Source organism: Salvelinus fontinalis, unplaced genomic scaffold (assembly GCF_029448725.1).
Source record: "Salvelinus fontinalis isolate EN_2023a unplaced genomic scaffold, ASM2944872v1 scaffold_0124, whole genome shotgun sequence".
Classification (NCBI taxonomy): domain Eukaryota; kingdom Metazoa; phylum Chordata; class Actinopteri; order Salmoniformes; family Salmonidae; genus Salvelinus; species Salvelinus fontinalis.
Genome location: NW_026600333.1, coordinates 97,278 through 120,209, shown reverse-complemented (window position 1 = coordinate 120,209; position 22,932 = coordinate 97,278). Strand labels below are relative to the sequence as shown.

The 22,932-nt window shown below is 36.7% G+C and overlaps 1 protein-coding gene across 2 annotated transcripts in view; it reads right to left on the bottom strand.

Annotated features, from left to right (window-relative positions):
- LOC129843356 (islet cell autoantigen 1-like protein) overlaps positions 1-22,932 on the bottom strand; it is a 99,930-nt gene that overhangs the window by 10,315 nt on the left and 66,683 nt on the right. For both annotated transcript variants that reach the window (XM_055912055.1, XM_055912054.1), the window contains exons 11-12: positions 6,104-6,166; positions 1,490-1,807 (exon numbers count right to left, since the gene is read on the bottom strand). In XM_055912055.1, coding sequence (XP_055768030.1) covers positions 1,490-1,807; positions 6,104-6,166 — 381 coding nt within the window. The remainder of the gene's footprint in view (positions 1-1,489; positions 1,808-6,103; positions 6,167-22,932) is intronic.

Genomic DNA, 22,932 nt, shown 5'->3' with positions numbered 1-22,932 from the left:
TATCAGTTTCTAGAACTGGAGACAAACTGTCAGTTTCTAGAACTGGAGACAAACTATCAGATTCTAGATGATACTAGAACTGGAGACAAACTATCAGTTTCTAGAACTGGAGACAAACTATCAGTTTCTAGAACTGGAGACAAACTATCAGTTTCTAGATGATACTAGAACTGGAGACAAACTATCAGTTTATAGCACTGGAGACAAACTATCAGTTTCTAGATGATACTAGAACTGGAGACAAACTATCTGTTTCTAGATGATACTAGAACTGGAGACAAACTATCAGTTTCTAGAACTGGAGACAAACTATCAGTTTCTAGAACTGGAGACAAACTATCTGTTTCCAGAACTGGAAACAAACTATCAGTTTCTAGAACTGGAGACAAACTATCAGTTTCTAGATGATACTAGAACTGGAGACAAACTATCAGTTTATAGAACTGGAGACAAACTATCTGTTTCTAGAACTGGAGACAAACTATCTGTTTCTAGATGATACTAGAACTGGAGACAAACTATCAGTTTCTAGATGACACTAGAACTGGAGACAAACTATCAGTTTCTAGAACTGGAGACAAACTATCAGTTTCTAGATGATACTAGAACTGGAGACAAACTATCAGTTTATAGAACTGGAGACAAACTATCTGTTTCTAGAACTGGAGACAAACTATCAGTTTCTAGATGATACTAGAACTGGAGACAAACTATCAGTTTTTAGCACTGGAGACAAACTATCAGTTTCTAGATGATACTAGAACTGGAGACAAACTATCAGTTTATAAAACTGGAGACAAACTATCTGTTTCTAGAACTGGAGACAAACTATCAGTTTCTAGATGACACTAGAACTGGAGACAAACTATCAGTTTGTAGAACTGGAGACAAACTATCAGTTTCTAGATGATACTAGAACTGGAGACAAACTATCAGTTTCTAGAACTGGAGACAAACTATCAGTTTCTAGAACTGGAGACAAACTATCTGTTTCTAGATGATACTAGAACTGGAGACAAACTATCAGATAAATAGAGGTCAGACATGCAGTAAGGTCATCTAGCCACTAGAGGTCAGACATGCAGTAAGGTCATCTAGCCACTAGAGGTCAGACATGCAGTAAGGTCATCTAGCCACTAGAGGTCAGACATGCAGTAAGGTCATCTAGCCACTAGAGGTCAGACATGCAGTAAGGTCATCTAGCCACTAGAGGTCAGACATGCAGTAAGGTCATCTAGCCACTAGAGGTCAGACATGCAGTAAGGTCATCTAGCCACTAGAGGTCAGACATGCAGTAAGGTCATCTAGCCACTAGAGGTCAGACATGCAGTAAGGTCATCTAGCCACTAGAGGTCAGACATGCAGTAAGGTCATCTAGCCACTAGAGGTCAGACATGCAGTAAGGTCATCTAGCCACTAGAGGTCAGACATGCAGTAAGGTCATCTAGCCACTAGAGGTCAGACCAGGAGATGGTGCTGACTGACTGACCTGTAGAACTCAGACTGTGGTCCAGCAGCTGGGAGGGCAGGAAGCCGGTGGGACTGGGGGACTGAGAGGGGGGGCAGGCTGCTTCAGTAGGGGGAGGAGGGACCAGGGAGGGGGTGGGGGCTGTGTGGGGGACAGCGTCAGAGAACTCCAAGCAGCCGAAGGTGCCTTGCCACTCTCGACTGAACTCGTCTGCTTCCATTGGTCCAGGGCTCAGGAGGTCCTTCAGAAAGGCCATGTCCCCAGTCTCCCTGTCCTCCTCCTCCTTGTCCCCCACCCTGAGCCCCTGCTGCAGTAGAGCGCTTCCAGAGAGGTCCCCGCCTAGAACACACAGCACAGAGAGACAGACAAAGGGTTAGAAACGGCATGTAGCCTGGTCATCAGGAACTATTAACTGTTTCTGACTCATGTCAATAGAAAAACAGGCTGGTCTGAAACACCATTCACACAGAGGACAAAGTCAGCTCAGGACCTGAAACAAACCTGAGAGAGAAAATACTTATTTTCCACCATAATTTGCAAATAAATTCATTAAAAATCCTACAATGTGATTTTCTGGATTTTTTTTTCTCATTTTGTCTGTCATAGTTGAAGTGTACCTATGATGAAAATTACAGGCCTCTCTCATCTTTTTAAGTGGGAGAACTTGCACAATTGGTGGCTGACTAAATACTTTTTTGCCCCACTGTATTAGGGTTAGGGTTAGGGTTTAGGGTTTAGGGTTAGGGTTAGGGCCCTATAAAATCTGTCATATATATTTTCCCAAATTCTGTTTTTTCAGGTTTATTTTTTCTGGTTTTAGATCGTTTTAGATTTTCACTCTCAAAATTACAGTTGTTCAACGAAATGGGATGTTCTGAGTCAATGCTGAAATCACAGATGACAATTATTTTAGGTCTGGAAGAAAACTACAACTTTTAGAGTTTTTGGTGTAGTTCCTCTTTAATTGCTCATCTGGCCCTTTAATTGCTCATCTGGCCCTTTAATTGCTCATCTGGCCCTTTAATTGCTCATCTGGCCCTTTAATTGCTCATCTGGCCCTTTAATTGCTCATCTGGCCCTTTAATTGCTCATCTGGCCCTTTAATTGCTCATCTGGCCCTTTAATTGTGCATCTGGCCCTTTAATTGCGCATCTGGCCCTTTAATTGCGCATCTGGCCCTTTCATTGTGCATCTGGCCCTTTAATTGCTCATCTGGCCCTTTAATTGTGAATCTGGCCCTTTAATTGCTCATCTGGCCAGTGAGGAATGTTCCATCTAATGAGCCGGTCTGGTGATGGTTCTGTACTGCTGCTGCTCAGTTCATGGAAAAGTTTGGAAATAACAAATAGGTACAAATTATATACTTCCTCGTGATATACTTCCTCATGATATACATCCTCGTGATATACTTCCTCGTAATATACGTCCTCGTGATATACTTCCTCGTGATATACGTCCTCGTGATATACTTCCTCGTGATATACTTCCTCGTGATATACTTCCTCGTGATATACTTCCTCGTGATATACGTCCTCGTGATATACTTCCTCGTGATATACTTCCTCGTGCTATACTTCCTCGTGCTATACTTCCTCGTGATATACTTCCTCGTGATATACTTCCTCGTGATATACGTCCTCGTGATATACTTCCTCGTGATATACGTCCTCGTGATATACTTCCTCGTGATATACTTCCTCGTGATATACGTCCTCGTGATATACTTCCTCGTGATATACGTCCTCATGATATACTTCCTCATGATATACGTCCTCATGATATACTTCCTCATGATATACTTCCTCGTGATATACTTCCCAGTGATATACTTCCTCATGCTATACGTCCTCGTGATATACTTCCCCGTGATATACTTCCTCGTGATATACGTCCTCGTGATATACTTCCTCGTGATATACTTCCTCGTGATATACTTCCCCGTGATATACTTCCCCGTGATATACTTCCTCATGATATACTTCTGCCAAGTAAAACTGCTTTACAGTTAACATTTCATTGAGAAGGTTTTGGGGAAAGTATTTCTGTCAACACACAAGATGGTTATGACACCAACTGACTACACATGGAGGGATAGACAAACACGCTCCACACAGACAGGCAGGCAGACAGACAGACAGACAGACAGACAGGCAGACACGCTCCACACAGACAGACAGGCAGACAAACACGCTCCACACAGACAGACAAACACGCTCCACACAGACAGACAAACACGCTCCACACAGACAGACAGGCAGACAGACAGACAGACAGACAGACAGGCAGACAGAGACAGACAGACAAGCAGGCAGGCAGACAGGCAGACAGACAGACAGACAGACAGACAGGCAGACAAGCAGACAGACAGACAGACCAACAGACAGACAGACAGACAGACAGACAGGCAGACAAGCAGACAGACAGACAGACAGGCAGACAAGCAGACAGACAGACAGACAGACAGACAGACAGACAGACAGACAGGCAGACAGGCAGACAGGCAGACAGGCATGCTCCACACAGACAGACAGACAGACAGGCAGACAGGCAGACAGACAGACAGACAGGCATGCTCCACACAGACAGACAGACAGACAGACAGACAGACAGAAAGGGGCAATATTTCTGTAAATGAATAGTCAGATATTGTGTTAGGTTTGTCTTTTTAAACCAGTAGTGGCTGACCAGGGGTGGGATGATGTTGGTTAGATAGTAGTTGGGAGCTTGTGGTGTCTGATGTGGGATGATGCTGGTTAGATAGTAGCTGGGAGCTCGTGGTGTCTGAGGTGGGATGATGTTGGTTAGATAGTAGTTGGGAGCTTGTGGTGTCTGATGTGGGATGATGTTGGTTAGATAGTAGCTGGGAGCTCGTGGTGTCTGAGGTGGGATGATGTTGGTTAGATAGTAGTTGGGAGCTCGTGGTGTCTGGTGGGATGATGTTGGTTAGATAGTAGCTGGGAGCTCGTGGTGTCTGGTGGGATGATGTTGGTTAGATAGTAGCTGGGAGCTCGTGGTGTCTGAGGTGGGATGATGTTGGTTAGATAGTAGCTGGGAGCTCGTGGTGTCTGATGTGGGATGATGCTGGTTAGATAGTAGCTGGGAGCTCGTGGTGTCTGATGTGGGATGATGCTGGTTAGATAGTAGCTGGGAGCTCGTGGTGTCTGATGTGGGATGATGCTGGTTAGATAGTAGCTGGGAGCTCGTGGTGTCTGATGTGGGATGATGCTGGTTAGATAGTAGCTGGGAGCTCGTGGTGTCTGGTGGGATGATGCTGGTTAGATAGTAGCTGGGAGCTCGTGGTGTCTGATGTGGGATGATGCTGGTTAGATAGTAGCTGGGAGCTCGTCGTGTCTGATGTGGGATGATGCTGGTTAGATAGTAGCTGGGAGCTTGTGGTGTCTGGTGGGATGATGTTGGTTAGATAGTAGTTGGGAGCTTGTGGTGTCTGGTGGGATGATGTTGGTTAGATAGTAGCTGGGAGCTCGTGGTGTCTGAGGTGGGATGATGTTGGTTAGATAGTAGTTGGGAGCTTGTGGTGTCTGGTGGGATGATGTTGGTTAGATAGTAGCTGGGAGCTCGTGGTGTCTGATGTGGGATGATGCTGGTTAGATAGTAGCTGGGAGCTCGTGGTGTCTGGTGGGATGATGTTGGTTAGATAGTAGTTGGGAGCTTGTGGTGTCTGGTGGGATGATGTTGGTTGGATAGTAGCTGGGAGCTTGTGGTGTCTGGTGGGATGATGTTGGTTGGATAGTAGCTGGGAGCTTGTGGTGTCTGGTGGGATGATGTTGGTTAGATAGTAGCTGGGAGCTCGTGGTGTCTGGTGGGATGGTGTTGGTTAGATAGTAGCTGGGAGCTCGTGGTGTCTGATGGGATGATGTTGGTTAGATAGTAGCTGGGAGCTCGTGGTGTCTGATGGGATGGTGTTGGTTAGATAGTAGCTGGGAGCTCGTGGTGTCTGATGGGATGGTGTTGGTTAGATAGTAGTTGGGAGCTCGTGGTGTCTGATGGGATGGTGTTGGTTAGATAGTAGCTGGGAGCTCGTGGTGTCTGATGTGGGATGATGCTGGTTAGATAGTAGCTGGGAGCTCGTGGTGTCTGGTGGGATGATGCTGGTTAGATAGTAGCTGGGAGCTCGTGGTGTCTGGTGGGATGATGCTGGTTAGATAGTAGCTGGGAGCTCGTGGTGTCTGATGGGATGGTGTTGGTTAGATAGTAGCTGGGAGCTCGTGGTGTCTGATTCTGGTGAGATTTGTTAATGACAGTTTATGGTAGAACACATGAACATGCACTTTCACAATAGTCTGGCTTCTCATTGGTGGGCTGCTGGAGACCCCTGATGTATGGTAAAACCTATCAGAATAGTCTGGCTTCTCATTGGTGGGCTGCTGGAGACCCCTGATGTATGGTAAAACCTATCAGAATAGTCTGGCTTCTCATTGGTGGGCTGCTGGAGACCCCTGATGTATGGTAAAACCTATCAAAATTGTCTGGCTACTCATTGGTGGGCTGCTGGAGACCCCTGGTGTATGGTAAAACCTCAACACTTAGATACCAATTACAATTAGCACAATATAAGTGAATAAGGACTAGCTTCTGCACAAAACAATGCCATAAAGCATCACAACACACACATACCAGAGTCCAGACTAGCACACAGAGAGCTGGTGAGGCTGTGTCCATCAACAGCATGGAAGGGGCCTGTAAAGGAAACCAAGTACAGCATGTCATTCCAGTCCACTGAACACGTTATAGTATATCTAGTCCAGTAGGGGGCAGTATATAATGTAATGTTATAGTATATCTAGCCCAGTAGGGGTCAGTATATAACGTAATGTTATAGTATATCTAGCCCAGTAGGGGTCAGTATATAATGTAATGTTATAGTATATCTAGCACAGTAGGGGTCAGTATATAATGTAATGTTATAGTATATCTAGCCCAGTAGGGGTCAGTATATAATGTAATGTTATAGTATATCTAGTCCAGTAGGGGGCAGTATATAATGTAATGTTATAGTATATCTAGTCCAGTAGGGGTCAGTATATAATGTAATGTTATAGTATATCTAGTCAAGTAGGGGGCAGTATATAATGTAATGTTATAGTATATCTAGTCCAGTAGGGGTCAGTATATAATGTAATGTTATAGTATATCTAGTCCAGTAGGGGTCAGTATATAATGTAATGTTATAGTATATCTAGTCCAGTAGGGGTCAGTATATAATGTAATGTTATAGTATATCTAGTCCAGTAGGGGTCAGTATATAATGTAATGTTATAGTATATCTAGTCCAGTAGAGGTCAGTATATAATGTAATGTTATAGTATATCTAGTCCAGTAGGGGTCAGTATATAATGTAATGTTATAGTATATCTAGTCCAGTAGGGGTCAGTATATAATGTAATGTTATAGCATATCTAGCTCAGTAGAGGCCAGTAGGGGTCAGTAGGGGTCAGTAGGGGTCAGTATATAATGTAATGTTATAGTATATCTAGTCCAGTAGGGGTCAGTATATAATGTAATGTTATAGCATATCTAGTCCAGTAGGGGTCAGTATATAATGTAATGTTATAGTATATCTAGTCCAGTAGGGGTCAGTATATAATGTAATGTTATAGTATATCTAGTCCAGTAGGGGTCAGTATATAATGTAATGTTATAGTATATCTAGTCCAGTAGGGGTCAGTATATAATGTAATATTATAGTATATCTAGTCCAGTAGGGGTCAGTATATAATGTAATGTTATAGTATATCTAGTCCAGTAGGGGTCAGTATATAATGTAATGTTATAGTATATCTAGTCCAGTAGGGGTCAGTATATAATGTAATGTTATAGTATATCTAGTCCAGTAGGGGTCAGTATATAATGTAATGTTATAGTATATCTAGTCCAGTAGGGGTCAGTAGGGGTCAGTATATAATGTAATGTTATAGTATATATAGTCCAGTAGGGGTCAGTATATAATGTAATGTTATAGTATATCTAGTCCAGTAGGGGTCAGTATATAATGTAATGTTATAGTATATCTAGTCCAGTAGGGGTCAGTATATAATGTAATGTTATAGCATATCTAGCTCAGTAGAGGCCAGTAGGGGTCAGTAGGGGTCAGTAGGGGTCAGTATATAATGTAATGTTATAGTATATCTAGTCCAGTAGGGGTCAGTATATAATGTAATGTTATAGCATATCTAGTCCAGTAGGGGTCAGTATATAATGTAATGTTATAGTATATCTAGTCCAGTAGGGGTCAGTATATAATGTAATGTTATAGTATATCTAGTCCAGTAGGGGTCAGTATATAATGTAATGTTATAGTATATCTAGTCCAGTAGGGGTCAGTATATAATGTAATGTTATAGTATATCTAGTCCAGTAGGGGTCAGTATATAATGTAATGTTATAGTATATCTAGTCCAGTAGGGGTCAGTATATAATGTAATGTTATAGTATATCTAGTCCAGTAGGGGTCAGTATATAATGTAATGTTATAGTATATCTAGTCCAGTAGGGGTCAGTAGGGGTCAGTATATAATGTAATGTTATAGTATATATAGTCCAGTAGGGGTCAGTATATAATGTAATGTTATAGTATATCTAGTCCAGTAGGGGTCAGTATATAATGTAATGTTATAGTATATCTAGTCCAGTAGGGGTCAGTATATAATGTAATGTTATAGTATATCTAGCCCAGTAGGGGTCAGTATATAATGTAATGTTATAGTATATCTAGCCCAGTAGGGGTCAGTATATAATGTAATGTTATAGTATATCTAGCCCAGTAGGGGTCAGTATATAATGTAATGTTATAGTATATCTAGTCCAGTAGGGGTCAGTATGTAATGTTATAGTATATCTAGCCCAGTAGGGGTCAGTATATAATGTAATGTTATAGTATATCTAGTCCAGTAGGGGTCAGTATATAATGTAATGTTATAGTATATCTAGCCCAGTAGGGGTCAGTATATAATGTAATGTTATAGTATATCTAGTCCAGTAGGGGTCAGTAGGGGTCAGTATATAATGTAATGTTATAGTATATCTAGTCCAGTAGGGGGCAGTATATAATGTAATGTTATAGTATATCTAGCCCAGTAGGGGTCAGTATATAATGTAATGTTATAGTATATCTAGCCCAGTAGGGGTCAGTATATAATGTAATGTTATAGTATATCTAGCACAGTAGGGGTCAGTATATAATGTAATGTTATAGTATATCTAGCCCAGTAGGGGTCAGTATATAATGTAATGTTATAGTATATCTAGTCCAGTAGGGGGCAGTATATAATGTAATGTTATAGTATATCTAGTCCAGTAGGGGTCAGTATATAATGTAATGTTATAGTATATCTAGTCAAGTAGGGGGCAGTATATAATGTAATGTTATAGTATATCTAGTCCAGTAGGGGTCAGTATATAATGTAATGTTATAGTATATCTAGTCCAGTAGGGGTCAGTATATAATGTAATGTTATAGTATATCTAGTCCAGTAGGGGTCAGTATATAATGTAATGTTATAGTATATCTAGTCCAGTAGGGGTCAGTATATAATGTAATGTTATAGTATATCTAGTCCAGTAGAGGTCAGTATATAATGTAATGTTATAGTATATCTAGTCCAGTAGGGGTCAGTATATAATGTAATGTTATAGTATATCTAGTCCAGTAGGGGTCAGTATATAATGTAATGTTATAGCATATCTAGCTCAGTAGAGGCCAGTAGGGGTCAGTAGGGGTCAGTAGGGGTCAGTATATAATGTAATGTTATAGTATATCTAGTCCAGTAGGGGTCAGTATATAATGTAATGTTATAGCATATCTAGTCCAGTAGGGGTCAGTATATAATGTAATGTTATAGTATATCTAGTCCAGTAGGGGTCAGTATATAATGTAATGTTATAGTATATCTAGTCCAGTAGGGGTCAGTATATAATGTAATGTTATAGTATATCTAGTCCAGTAGGGGTCAGTATATAATGTAATGTTATAGTATATCTAGTCCAGTAGGGGTCAGTATATAATGTAATGTTATAGTATATCTAGTCCAGTAGGGGTCAGTATATAATGTAATGTTATAGTATATCTAGTCCAGTAGGGGTCAGTATATAATGTAATGTTATAGTATATCTAGTCCAGTAGGGGTCAGTATATAATGTAATGTTATAGTATATCTAGTCCAGTAGGGGTCAGTAGGGGTCAGTATATAATGTAATGTTATAGTATATCTAGTCCAGTAGGGGTCAGTATATAATGTAATGTTATAGTATATCTAGTCCAGTAGGGGTCAGTATATAATGTAATGTTATAGTATATCTAGTCCAGTAGGGGTCAGTATATAATGTAATGTTATAGCATATCTAGCTCAGTAGAGGCCAGTAGGGGTCAGTAGGGGTCAGTAGGGGTCAGTATATAATGTAATGTTATAGTATATCTAGTCCAGTAGGGGTCAGTATATAATGTAATGTTATAGTATATCTAGTCCAGTAGGGGTCAGTATATAATGTAATGTTATAGTATATCTAGTCCAGTAGGGGTCAGTATATAATGTAATGTTATAGTATATCTAGTCCAGTAGGGGTCAGTATATAATGTAATGTTATAGTATATCTAGTCCAGTAGGGGTCAGTATATAATGTAATGTTATAGTATATCTAGTCCAGTAGGGGTCAGTATATAATGTAATGTTATAGTATATCTAGTCCAGTAGGGGTCAGTATATAATGTAATGTTATAGTATATCTAGTCCAGTAGGGGTCAGTATATAATGTAATGTTATAGTATATCTAGTCCAGTAGGGGTCAGTATATAATGTAATGTTATAGTATATCTAGTCCAGTAGGGGTCAGTAGGGGTCAGTATATAATGTAATGTTATAGTATATCTAGTCCAGTAGGGGTCAGTATATAATGTAATGTTATAGTATATCTAGTCCAGTAGGGGTCAGTATATAATGTAATGTTATAGTATATCTAGTCCAGTAGGGGTCAGTATATAATGTAATGTTATAGTATATCTAGCCCAGTAGGGGTCAGTATATAATGTAATGTTATAGTATATCTAGCCCAGTAGGGGTCAGTATATAATGTAATGTTATAGTATATCTAGCCCAGTAGGGGTCAGTATATAATGTAATGTTATAGTATATCTAGTCCAGTAGGGGTCAGTATGTAATGTTATAGTATATCTAGCCCAGTAGGGGTCAGTATATAATGTAATGTTATAGTATATCTAGTCCAGTAGGGGTCAGTATATAATGTAATGTTATAGTATATCTAGCCCAGTAGGGGTCAGTATATAATGTAATGTTATAGTATATCTAGTCCAGTAGGGGTCAGTAGGGGTCAGTATATAATGTAATGTTATAGTATATCTAGTCCAGTAGGGGGCAGTATATAATGTAATGTTATAGTATATCTAGCCCAGTAGGGGTCAGTATATAATGTAATGTTATAGTATATCTAGCCCAGTAGGGGTCAGTATATAATGTAATGTTATAGTATATCTAGCACAGTAGGGGTCAGTATATAATGTAATGTTATAGTATATCTAGCCCAGTAGGGGTCAGTATATAATGTAATGTTATAGTATATCTAGTCCAGTAGGGGTCAGTATATAATGTAATGTTATAGTATATCTAGTCCAGTAGGGGTCAGTATATAATGTAATGTTATAGTATATCTAGTCCAGTAGGGGTCAGTATATAATGTAATGTTATAGTATATCTAGTCCAGTAGGGGTCAGTATATAATGTAATGTTATAGTATATCTAGTCCAGTAGGGGTCAGTATATAATGTAATGTTATAGTATATCTAGTCCAGTAGGGGTCAGTATATAATGTAATGTTATAGTATATCTAGTCCAGTAGAGGTCAGTATATAATGTAATGTTATAGTATATCTAGTCCAGTAGGGGTCAGTATATAATGTAATGTTATAGTATATCTAGTCCAGTAGGGGTCAGTATATAATGTAATGTTATAGCATATCTAGCTCAGTAGAGGCCAGTAGGGGTCAGTAGGGGTCAGTAGGGGTCAGTATATAATGTAATGTTATAGTATATCTAGTCCAGTAGGGGTCAGTATATAATGTAATGTTATAGTATATCTAGTCCAGTAGGGGTCAGTATATAATGTAATGTTATAGTATATCTAGTCCAGTAGGGGTCAGTATATAATGTAATGTTATAGTATATCTAGTCCAGTAGGGGTCAGTATATAATGTAATGTTATAGTATATCTAGTCCAGTAGGGGTCAGTATATAATGTAATGTTATAGTATATCTAGTCCAGTAGGGGTCAGTATATAATGTAATGTTATAGTATATCTAGTCCAGTAGGGGTCAGTATATAATGTAATGTTATAGTATATCTAGTCCAGTAGGGGTCAGTATATAATGTAATGTTATAGTATATCTAGTCCAGTAGGGGTCAGTATATAATGTAATGTTATAGTATATCTAGTCCAGTAGGGGTCAGTAGGGGTCAGTATATAATGTAATGTTATAGTATATCTAGTCCAGTAGGGGTCAGTATATAATGTAATGTTATAGTATATCTAGTCCAGTAGGGGTCAGTATATAATGTAATGTTATAGTATATCTAGTCCAGTAGGGGTCAGTATATAATGTAATGTTATAGTATATCTAGCCCAGTAGGGGTCAGTATATAATGTAATGTTATAGTATATCTAGCCCAGTAGGGGTCAGTATATAATGTAATGTTATAGTATATCTAGCCCAGTAGGGGTCAGTATATAATGTAATGTTATAGTATATCTAGTCCAGTAGGGGTCAGTATATAATGTAATGTTATAGTATATCTAGTCCAGTAGGGGTCAGTATATAATGTAATGTTATAGTATATCTAGTCCAGTAGGGGTCAGTATATAATGTAATGTTATAGTATATCTAGTCAAGTAGGGGTCAGTAGGGGTCAGTATATAATGTAATGTTATAGTATATCTAGTCCAGTAGGGGTCAGTATATAATGTAATGTTATAGTATATCTAGTCCAGTAGGGGTCAGTATATAATGTAATGTTATAGTATATCTAGTCCAGTAGGGGTCAGTATATAATGTAATGTTATAGTATATCTAGTCCAGTAGGGGTCAGTATATAATGTAATGTTATAGTATATCTAGCCCAGTAGGGGTCAGTATATAATGTAATGTTATAGTATATCTAGTCCAGTAGGGGTCAGTATATAATGTAATGTTATAGTATATCTAGTCCAGTAGGGGTCAGTATATAATGTAATGTTATAGTATATCTAGTCCAGTAGGGGTCAGTATATAATGTAATGTTATAGTATATCTAGTCCAGTAGGGGTCAGTATATAATGTAATGTTATAGTATATCTAGCCCAGTAGGGGTCAGTATATAATGTAATGTTATAGTATATCTAGTCCAGTAGGGGTCAGTATATAATGTAATGTTATAGTATATCTAGTCCAGTAGGGGTCAGTATATAATGTAATGTTATAGTATATCTAGCCCAGTAGGGGTCAGTATATAATGTAATGTTATAGTATATCTAGTCCAGTAGGGGTCAGTAGGGGTCAGTATATAATGTAATGTTATAGTATATCTAGCCCAGTAGGGGTCAGTATATAATGTAATGTTATAGTATATCTAGTCCAGTAGGGGTCAGTAGGGGTCAGTATATAATGTAATGTTATAGTATATCTAGTCCAGTAGGGGTCAGTAGGGGTCAGTATATAATGTAATGTTATAGTATATCTAGCCCAGTAGGGGTCAGTATATAATGTAATGTTATAGTATATCTAGTCCAGTAGGGGTCAGTAGGGGTCAGTATATAATGTATAGTTATAGTATATCTAGTCCAGTAGGGGTCAGTAGGGGTCAGTATATAATGTAATGTTATAGTATATCTAGTCCAGTAGAGGTCAGTAGGGGTCAGTACATAATGTAATGTTATAGTATATCTAGTCCAGTAGGGGTCAGTATATAATGTAATGTTATAGTATATCTAGTCCAGTAGGGGTCAGTATATAATGTAATGTTATAGTATATCTAACCCAGTAGGGGTCAGCAGGGGTCAGTAGGGGTCAGTAGGGGTCAATAGGGGTCAGTAGGGGTCAGTAGAGGTCAGTAGAGGTCAGTAGGGGTCAGTCGGAGTCAGTAGGGGTCAGTAGAGGTCAGCAGGGGTCAGTAGAGGTCAGTATATAATGTAATGTTATAGTATATCTAGCCCAGTAGGGGTCAGTAGGGGTCAGTATATAATGTAATGTTATAGTATATCTAGTCCAGTAGGGGTCAGTATATAATGTAATGTTATAGTATATCTAGTCCAGTAGGGGTCAGTATATAATGTAATGTTATAGTATATCTAGTCCAGTAGGGGTCAGTATATAATGTAATGTTATAGTATATCTAGCCCAGTAGGGGTCAGTATATAATGTAATGTTATAGTATATCTAGTCCAGTAGGGGTCAGTATATAATGTAATGTTATAGTATATCTAGCCCAGTAGGGGTCAGTATATAATGTAATGTTATAGTATATCTAGTCCAGTAGGGGTCAGTATATAATGTAATGTTATAGTATATCTAGTCCAGTAGGGGTCAGTAGGGGTCAGTATATAATGTAATGTTATAGTATATCTAGTCCAGTAGGGGTCAGTATATAATGTAATGTTATAGTATATCTAGTCCAGTAGGGGTCAGTATATAATGTAATGTTATAGTATATCTAGCCCAGTAGGGGTCAGTATATAATGTAATGTTATAGTATATCTAGCCCAGTAGGGGTCAGTATATAATGTAATGTTATAGTATATCTAGTCCAGTAGGGGTCAGTAGGGGTCAGTATATAATGTAATGTTATAGTATATCTAGTCCAGTAGGGGTCAGTATATAATGTAATGTTATAGTATATCTAGTCCAGTAGGGGTCAGTATATAATGTAATGTTATAGTATATCTAGTCCAGTAGGGGTCAGTATATAATGTAATGTTATAGTATATCTAACCCAGTAGGGGTCAGTATATAATGTAATGTTATAGTATATCTAGCCCAGTAGGGGTCAGTATATAATGTAATGTTATAGTATATCTAGCCCAGTAGGGGTCAGTATATAATGTAATGTTATAGTATATCTAGTCCAGTAGGGGTCAGTAGGGGTCAGTATATAATGTAATGTTATAGTATATCTAGTCCAGTAGGGGTCAGTAGGGGTCAGTATATAATGTAATGTTATAGTATATCTAGCCCAGTAGGGGTCAGTATATAATGTAATGTTATAGTATATCTAGTCCAGTAGGGGTCAGTATATAATGTAATGTTATAGTATATCTAGTCCAGTAGGGGTCAGTATATAATGTAATGTTATAGTATATCTAGCCCAGTAGGGGTCAGTATATAATGTAATGTTATAGTATATCTAGCCCAGTAGGGGTCAGTATATAATGTAATGTTATAGTATATCTAGTCCAGTAGGGGTCAGTATATAATGTAATGTTATAGTATATCTAGTCCAGTAGGGGTCAGTATATAATGTAATGTTATAGTATATCTAGTCCAGTAGGGGTCAGTATATAATGTAATGTTATAGTATATCTAGTCCAGTAGGGGTCAGTATATAATGTAATGTTATAGTATATCTAGCCCAGTAGGGGTCAGTATATAATGTAATGTTATAGTATATCTAGTCCAGTAGGGGTCAGTATATAATGTAATGTTATAGTATATCTAGCCCAGTAGGGGTCAGTAGGGGTCAGTATATAATGTAATGTTATAGTATATCTAGTCCAGTAGGGGTCAGTATATAATGTAATGTTATAGTATATCTAGTCCAGTAGGGGTCAGTATATAATGTAATGTTATAGTATATCTAGTCCAGTAGGGGTCAGTATATAATGTAATGTTATAGTATATCTAGTCCAGTAGGGGTCAGTATATAATGTAATGTTATAGTATATCTAGTCCAGTAGGGGTCAGTATATAATGTAATGTTATAGTATATCTAGTCCAGTAGGGGTCAGTATATAATGTAATGTTATAGTATATCTAGTCCAGTAGGGGTCAGTATATAATGTAATGTTATAGTATATCTAGCCCAGTAGGGGTCAGTATATAATGTAATGTTATAGTATATCTAGTCCAGTAGGGGTCAGTATATAATGTAATGTTATAGTATATCTAGCCCAGTAGGGGTCAGTATATAATGTAATGTTATAGTATATCTAGTCCAGTAGGGGTCAGTATATAATGTAATGTTATAGTATATCTAGTCCAGTAGGGGTCAGTATATAATGTAATGTTATAGTATATCTAGTCCAGTAGGGGTCAGTATATAATGTAATGTTATAGTATATCTAGTCCAGTAGGGGTCAGTATATAATGTAATGTTATAGTATATCTAGTCCAGTAGGGGTCAGTATATAATGTAATGTTATAGTATATCTAGTCCAGTAGGGGTCAGTATATAATGTAATGTTATAGTATATCTAGTCCAGTAGGGGTCAGTATATAATGTAATGTTATAGTATATCTAGTCCAGTAGGGGTCAGTATATAATGTAATGTTATAGTATATCTAGTCCAGTAGGGGTCAGTATATAATGTAATGTTATAGTATATCTAGTCCAGTAGGGGTCAGTATATAATGTAATGTTATAGTATATCTAGCCCAGTAGGGGTCAGTATATAATGTAATGTTATAGTATATCTAGTCCAGTAGGGGTCAGTATATAATGTAATGTTATAGTATATCTAGCCCAGTAGGGGTCAGTATATAATGTAATGTTATAGTATATCTAGTCCAGTAGGGGTCAGTATATAATGTAATGTTATAGTATATCTAGTCCAGTAGGGGTCAGTATATAATGTAATGTTATAGTATATCTAGTCCAGTAGGGGTCAGTATATAATGTAATGTTATAGTATATCTAGTCCAGTAGGGGTCAGTATATAATGTAATGTTATAGTATATCTAGTCCAGTAGGGGTCAGTATATAATGTAATGTTATAGTATATCTAGTCCAGTAGGGGTCAGTATATAATGTAATGTTATAGTATATCTAGTCCAGTAGGGGTCAGTATATAATGTAATGTTATAGTATATCTAGTCCAGTAGGGGTCAGTATATAATGTAATGTTATAGTATATCTAGTCCAGTAGGGGTCAGTATATAATGTAATGTTATAGTATATCTAGTCCAGTAGGGGTCAGTATATAATGTAATGTTATAGTATATCTAGTCCAGTAGGGGTCAGTATATAATGTAATGTTATAGTATATCTAGTCCAGTAGGGGTCAGTATATAATGTAATGTTATAGTATATCTAGTCCAGTAGGGGTCAGTATGTAATGTTATAGTATATCTAGCCCAGTAGGGGTCAGTATATAATGTAATGTTATAGTATATCTAGTCCAGTAGGGGTCAGTATATAATGTAATGTTATAGTATATCTAGTCCAGTAGGGGTCAGTATATAATGTAATGTTATAGTATATCTAGTCCAGTAGGGGTCAGTATATAATGTAATGTTATAGTATATCTAGTCCAGTAGGGGTCAGTAGGGGTCAGTATATAATGTAATGTTATAGTATATCTAGTCCAGTAGGGGTCAGTATATAATGTAATGTTATAGTATATCTAGTCCAGTAGGGGTCAGTATATAATGTAATGTTATAGTATATCTAGTCCAGTAGGGGTCAGTATATAATGTAATGTTATAGTATATCTAGCCCAGTAGGGGTCAGTATATAATGTAATGTTATAGTATATCTAGTCCAGTAGGGGTCAGTATGTAATGTTATAGTATATCTAGCCAAGTAGGAGTCAGTAGGGGTCAGTATATAATGTAATGTTATAGTATATCTAGTCCAGTAGGGGTCAGTAGGGGTCAGTATATAATGTAATGTTATAGTATATCTAGTCCAGTAGGGGTCAGTATATAATGTAATGTTATAGTATATCTAGCCCAGTAGGGGTCAGTATATAATGTAATGTTATAGTATATCTAGCCCAGTAGGGGTCAGTATATAATGTAATGTTATAGTATATCTAGTCCAGTAGGGGTCAGTATATAATGTAATGTTATAGTATATCTAGTCCAGTAGGGGTCAGTATATAATGTAATGTTATAGTATATCTAGTCCAGTAGGGGTCAGTATATAATGTAATGTTATAGTATATCTAGCCCAGTAGGGGTCAGTATATAATGTAATGTTATAGTATATCTAGCCCAGTAGGGGTCAGTATATAATGTAATGTTATAGTATATCTAGTCCAGTAGGGGTCAGTATATAATGTAATGTTATAGTATATCTAGTCCAGTAGGGGTCAGTATATAATGTAATGTTATAGTATATCTAGTCCAGTAGGGGTCAGTATATAATGTAATGTTATAGTATATCTAGTCCAGTAGGGGTCAGTATATAATGTAATGTTATAGTATATCTAGTCCAGTAGGGGTCAGTATATAATGTAATGTTATAGTATATCTAGTCCAGTAGGGGTCAGTATATAATGTAATGTTATAGTATATCTAGTCCAGTGGGGTCAGTAGGGGTCAGTATATAATGTAATGTTATAGTATATCTAGTCCAGTAGGGGTCAGTATATAATGTAATGTTATAGTATATCTAGTCCAGTAGGGGTCAGTATATAATGTAATGTTATAGTATATCTAGCCCAGTAGGGGTCAGTATATAATGTAATGTTATAGTATATCTAGTCCAGTAGGGGTCAGTATATAATGTAATGTTATAGTATATCTAGTCCAGTAGGGGTCAGTATATAATGTAATGTTATAGTATATCTAGTCCAGTAGGGGTCAGTAGGGGTCAGTATATAATGTAATGTTATAGTATATCTAGTCCAGTAGGGGTCAGTATATAATGTAATGTTATAGTATATCTAGCCCAGTAGGGGTCAGTATATAATGTAATGTTATAGTATATCTAGCCCAGTAGGGGTCAGTATATAATGTAATGTTATAGTATATCTAGTCCAGTAGGGGTCAGTATATAATGTAATGTTATAGTATATCTAGTCCAGTAGGGGTCAGTATATAATGTAATGTTATAGTATATCTAGTCCAGTAGGGGTCAGTATATAATGTAATGTTATAGTATATCTAGTCCAGTAGGGGTCAGTATATAATGTAATGTTATAGTATATCTAGTCCAGTAGGGGTCAGTATATAATGTAATGTTATAGTATATCTAGTCCAGTAGGGTCAGTAGGGGTCAGTATATAATGTAATGTTATAGTATATCTAGTCCAGTAGGGGTCAGTATATAATGTAATGTTATAGTATATCTAGTCCAGTAGGGGTCAGTATATAATGTAATGTTATAGTATATCTAGTCCAGTAGGGGTCAGTATATAATGTAATGTTATAGTATATCTAGTCCAGTAGGGGTCAGTATATAATGTAATGTTATAGTATATCTAGTCCAGTAGGGGTCAGTATATAATGTAATGTTATAGTATATCTAGTCCAGTAGGGGTCAGTATATAATGTAATGTTATAGTATATCTAGTCCAGTAGGGGTCAGTATATAATGTAATGTTATAGTATATCTAGCCCAGTAGGGGTCAGTATATAATGTAATGTTATAGTATATCTAGTCCAGTAGGGGTCAGTATATAATGTAATGTTATAGTATATCTAGTCCAGTAGGGGTCAGTATATAATGTAATGTTATAGTATATCTAGTCCAGTAGGGGTCAGTATATAATGTAATGTTATAGTATATCTAGTCCAGTAGGGGTCAGTATATAATGTAATGTTATAGTATATCTAGTCCAGTAGGGGTCAGTATATAATGTAATGTTATAGTATATCTAGTCCAGTAGGGGTCAGTATATAATGTAATGTTATAGTATATCTAGCCCAGTAGGGGTCAGTATATAATGTAATGTTATAGTATATCTAGTCCAGTAGGGGTCAGTATATAATGTAATGTTATAGTATATCTAGCCAGTAGGGGTCAGTAGGGGTCAGTATATAATGTAATGTTATAGTATATCTAGTCCAGTAGGGGTCAGTATATAATGTAATGTTATAGTATATCTAGTCCAGTAGGGGTCAGTATATAATGTAATGTTATAGTATATCTAGTCCAGTAGGGGTCAGTAGGGGTCAGTATATAATGTAATGTTATAGTATATCTAGTCCAGTAGGGGTCAGTATATAATGTAATGTTATAGTATATCTAGCCCAGTAGGGGTCAGTATATAATGTAATGTTATAGTATATCTAGCCCAGTAGGGGTCAGTATATAATGTAATGTTATAGTATATCTAGTCCAGTAGGGGTCAGTATATAATGTAATGTTATAGTATATCTAGTCCAGTAGGGGTCAGTATATAATGTAATGTTATAGTATATCTAGTCCAGTAGGGGTCAGTATATAATGTAATGTTATAGTATATCTAGTCCAGTAGGGGTCAGTATATAATGTAATGTTATAGTATATCTAGTCCAGTAGGGGTCAGTATATAATGTAATGTTATAGTATATCTAGTCCAGTAGGGGTCAGTATATAATGTAATGTTATAGTATATCTAGTCCAGTAGGGGTCAGTATATAATGTAATGTTATAGTATATCTAGTCCAGTAGGGGTCAGTAGGGGTCAGTATATAATGTAATGTTATAGTATATCTAGTCCAGTAGGGGTCAGTATATAATGTAATGTTATAGTATATCTAGTCCAGTAGGGGTCAGTATATAATGTAATGTTATAGTATATCTAGTCCAGTAGGGTCAGTAGGGGTCAGTATATAATGTAATGTTATAGTATATCTAGTCCAGTAGGGGTCAGTATATAATGTAATGTTATAGTATATCTAGTCCAGTAGGGGTCAGTATATAATGTAATGTTATAGTATATCTAGTCCAGTAGGGGTCAGTATATAATGTAATGTTATAGTATATCTAGCCCAGTAGGGGTCAGTATATAATGTAATGTTATAGTATATCTAGTCCAGTAGGGGTCAGTATATAATGTAATGTTATAGTATATCTAGCCCAGTAGGAGTCAGTAGGGGTCAGTATATAATGTAATGTTATAGTATATCTAGTCCAGTAGGGGTCAGTAGGGGTCAGTATATAATGTAATGTTATAGTATATCTAGTCCAGTAGGGGTCAGTATATAATGTAATGTTATAGTATATCTAGTCCAGTAGGGTCAGTAGGGGTCAGTATATAATGTAATGTTATAGTATATCTAGTCCAGTAGGGGTCAGTATATAATGTAATGTTATAGTATATCTAGTCCAGTAGGGGTCAGTATATAATGTAATGTTATAGTATATCTAGCCCAGTAGGGGTCAGTATATAATGTAATGTTATAGTATATCTAGCCCAGTAGGGGTCAGTATATAATGTAATGTTATAGTATATCTAGTCCAGTAGGGGTCAGTATATAATGTAATGTTATAGTATATCTAGTCCAGTAGGGGTCAGTATATAATGTAATGTTATAGTATATCTAGTCCAGTAGGGGTCAGTATATAATGTAATGTTATAGTATATCTAGTCCAGTAGGGGTCAGTATATAATGTAATGTTATAGTATATCTAGTCCAGTAGGGGTCAGTATATAATGTAATGTTATAGTATATCTAGTCCAGTAGGGGTCAGTATATAATGTAATGTTATAGTATATCTAGTCCAGTAGGGGTCAGTATATAATGTAATGTTATAGTATATCTAGCCCAGTAGGGGTCAGTATATAATGTAATGTTATAGTATATCTAGTCCAGTAGGGGTCAGTATATAATGTAATGTTATAGTATATCTAGTCCAGTAGGGTCAGTAGGGGTCAGTATATAATGTAATGTTATAGTATATCTAGTCCAGTAGGGGTCAGTATATAATGTAATGTTATAGTATATCTAGTCCAGTAGGGGTCAGTATATAATGTAATGTTATAGTATATCTAGTCCAGTAGGGGTCAGTAGGGGTCAGTATATAATGTAATGTTATAGTATATCTAGTCCAGTAGGGGTCAGTATATAATGTAATGTTATAGTATATCTAGCCCAGTAGGGGTCAGTATATAATGTAATGTTATAGTATATCTAGCCCAGTAGGGGTCAGTATATAATGTAATGTTATAGTATATCTAGTCCAGTAGGGGTCAGTATATAATGTAATGTTATAGTATATCTAGTCCAGTAGGGGTCAGTATATAATGTAATGTTATAGTATATCTAGTCCAGTAGGGGTCAGTATATAATGTAATGTTATAGTATATCTAGTCCAGTAGGGGTCAGTATATAATGTAATGTTATAGTATATCTAGTCCAGTAGGGGTCAGTAGGGGTCAGTATATAATGTAATGTTATAGTATATCTAGTCCAGTAGGGGTCAGTATATAATGTAATGTTATAGTATATCTAGTCCAGTAGGGGTCAGTATATAATGTAATGTTATAGTATATCTAGTCCAGTAGGGGTCAGTAGGGGTCAGTATATAATGTAATGTTATAGTATATCTAGTCCAGTAGGGGTCAGTATATAATGTAATGTTATAGTATATCTAGTCCAGTAGGGGTCAGTATATAATGTAATGTTATAGTATATCTAGTCCAGTAGGGGTCAGTATATAATGTAATGTTATAGTATATCTAGTCCAGTAGGGGTCAGTATATAATGTAATGTTATAGTATATCTAGTCCAGTAGGGGTCAGTATATAATGTAATGTTATAGTATATCTAGTCCAGTAGGGGTCAGTATATAATGTAATGTTATAGTATATCTAGTCCAGTAGGGGTCAGTATATAATGTAATGTTATAGTATATCTAGTCCAGTAGGGGTCAGTATGTAATGTTATAGTATATCTAGCCAAGTAGGAGTCAGTAGGGGTCAGTATATAATGTAATGTTATAGTATATCTAGTCCAGTAGGGGTCAGTATATAATGTAATGTTATGGTATATCTAGTCCAGTAGGGGTCAGTATATAATGTAATGTTATAGTATATCTAGTCCAGTAGGGTCAGTAGGGGTCAGTATATAATGTAATGTTATAGTATATCTAGTCCAGTAGGGGTCAGTATATAATGTAATGTTATAGTATATCTAGTCCAGTAGGGGTCAGTATATAATGTAATGTTATAGTATATCTAGCCCAGTAGGGGTCAGTATATAATGTAATGTTATAGTATATCTAGTCCAGTAGGGGTCAGTATATAATGTAATGTTATAGTATATCTAGTCCAGTAGGGGTCAGTATATAATGTAATGTTATAGTATATCTAGTCCAGTAGGGGTCAGTATATAATGTAATGTTATAGTATATCTAGTCCAGTAGGGGTCAGTATATAATGTAATGTTATAGTATATCTAGTCCAGTAGGGGTCAGTATATAATGTAATGTTATAGTATATCTAGTCCAGTAGGGGTCAGTATATAATGTAATGTTATAGTATATCTAGTCCAGTAGGGGTCAGTATATAATGTAATGTTATAGTATATCTAGTCCAG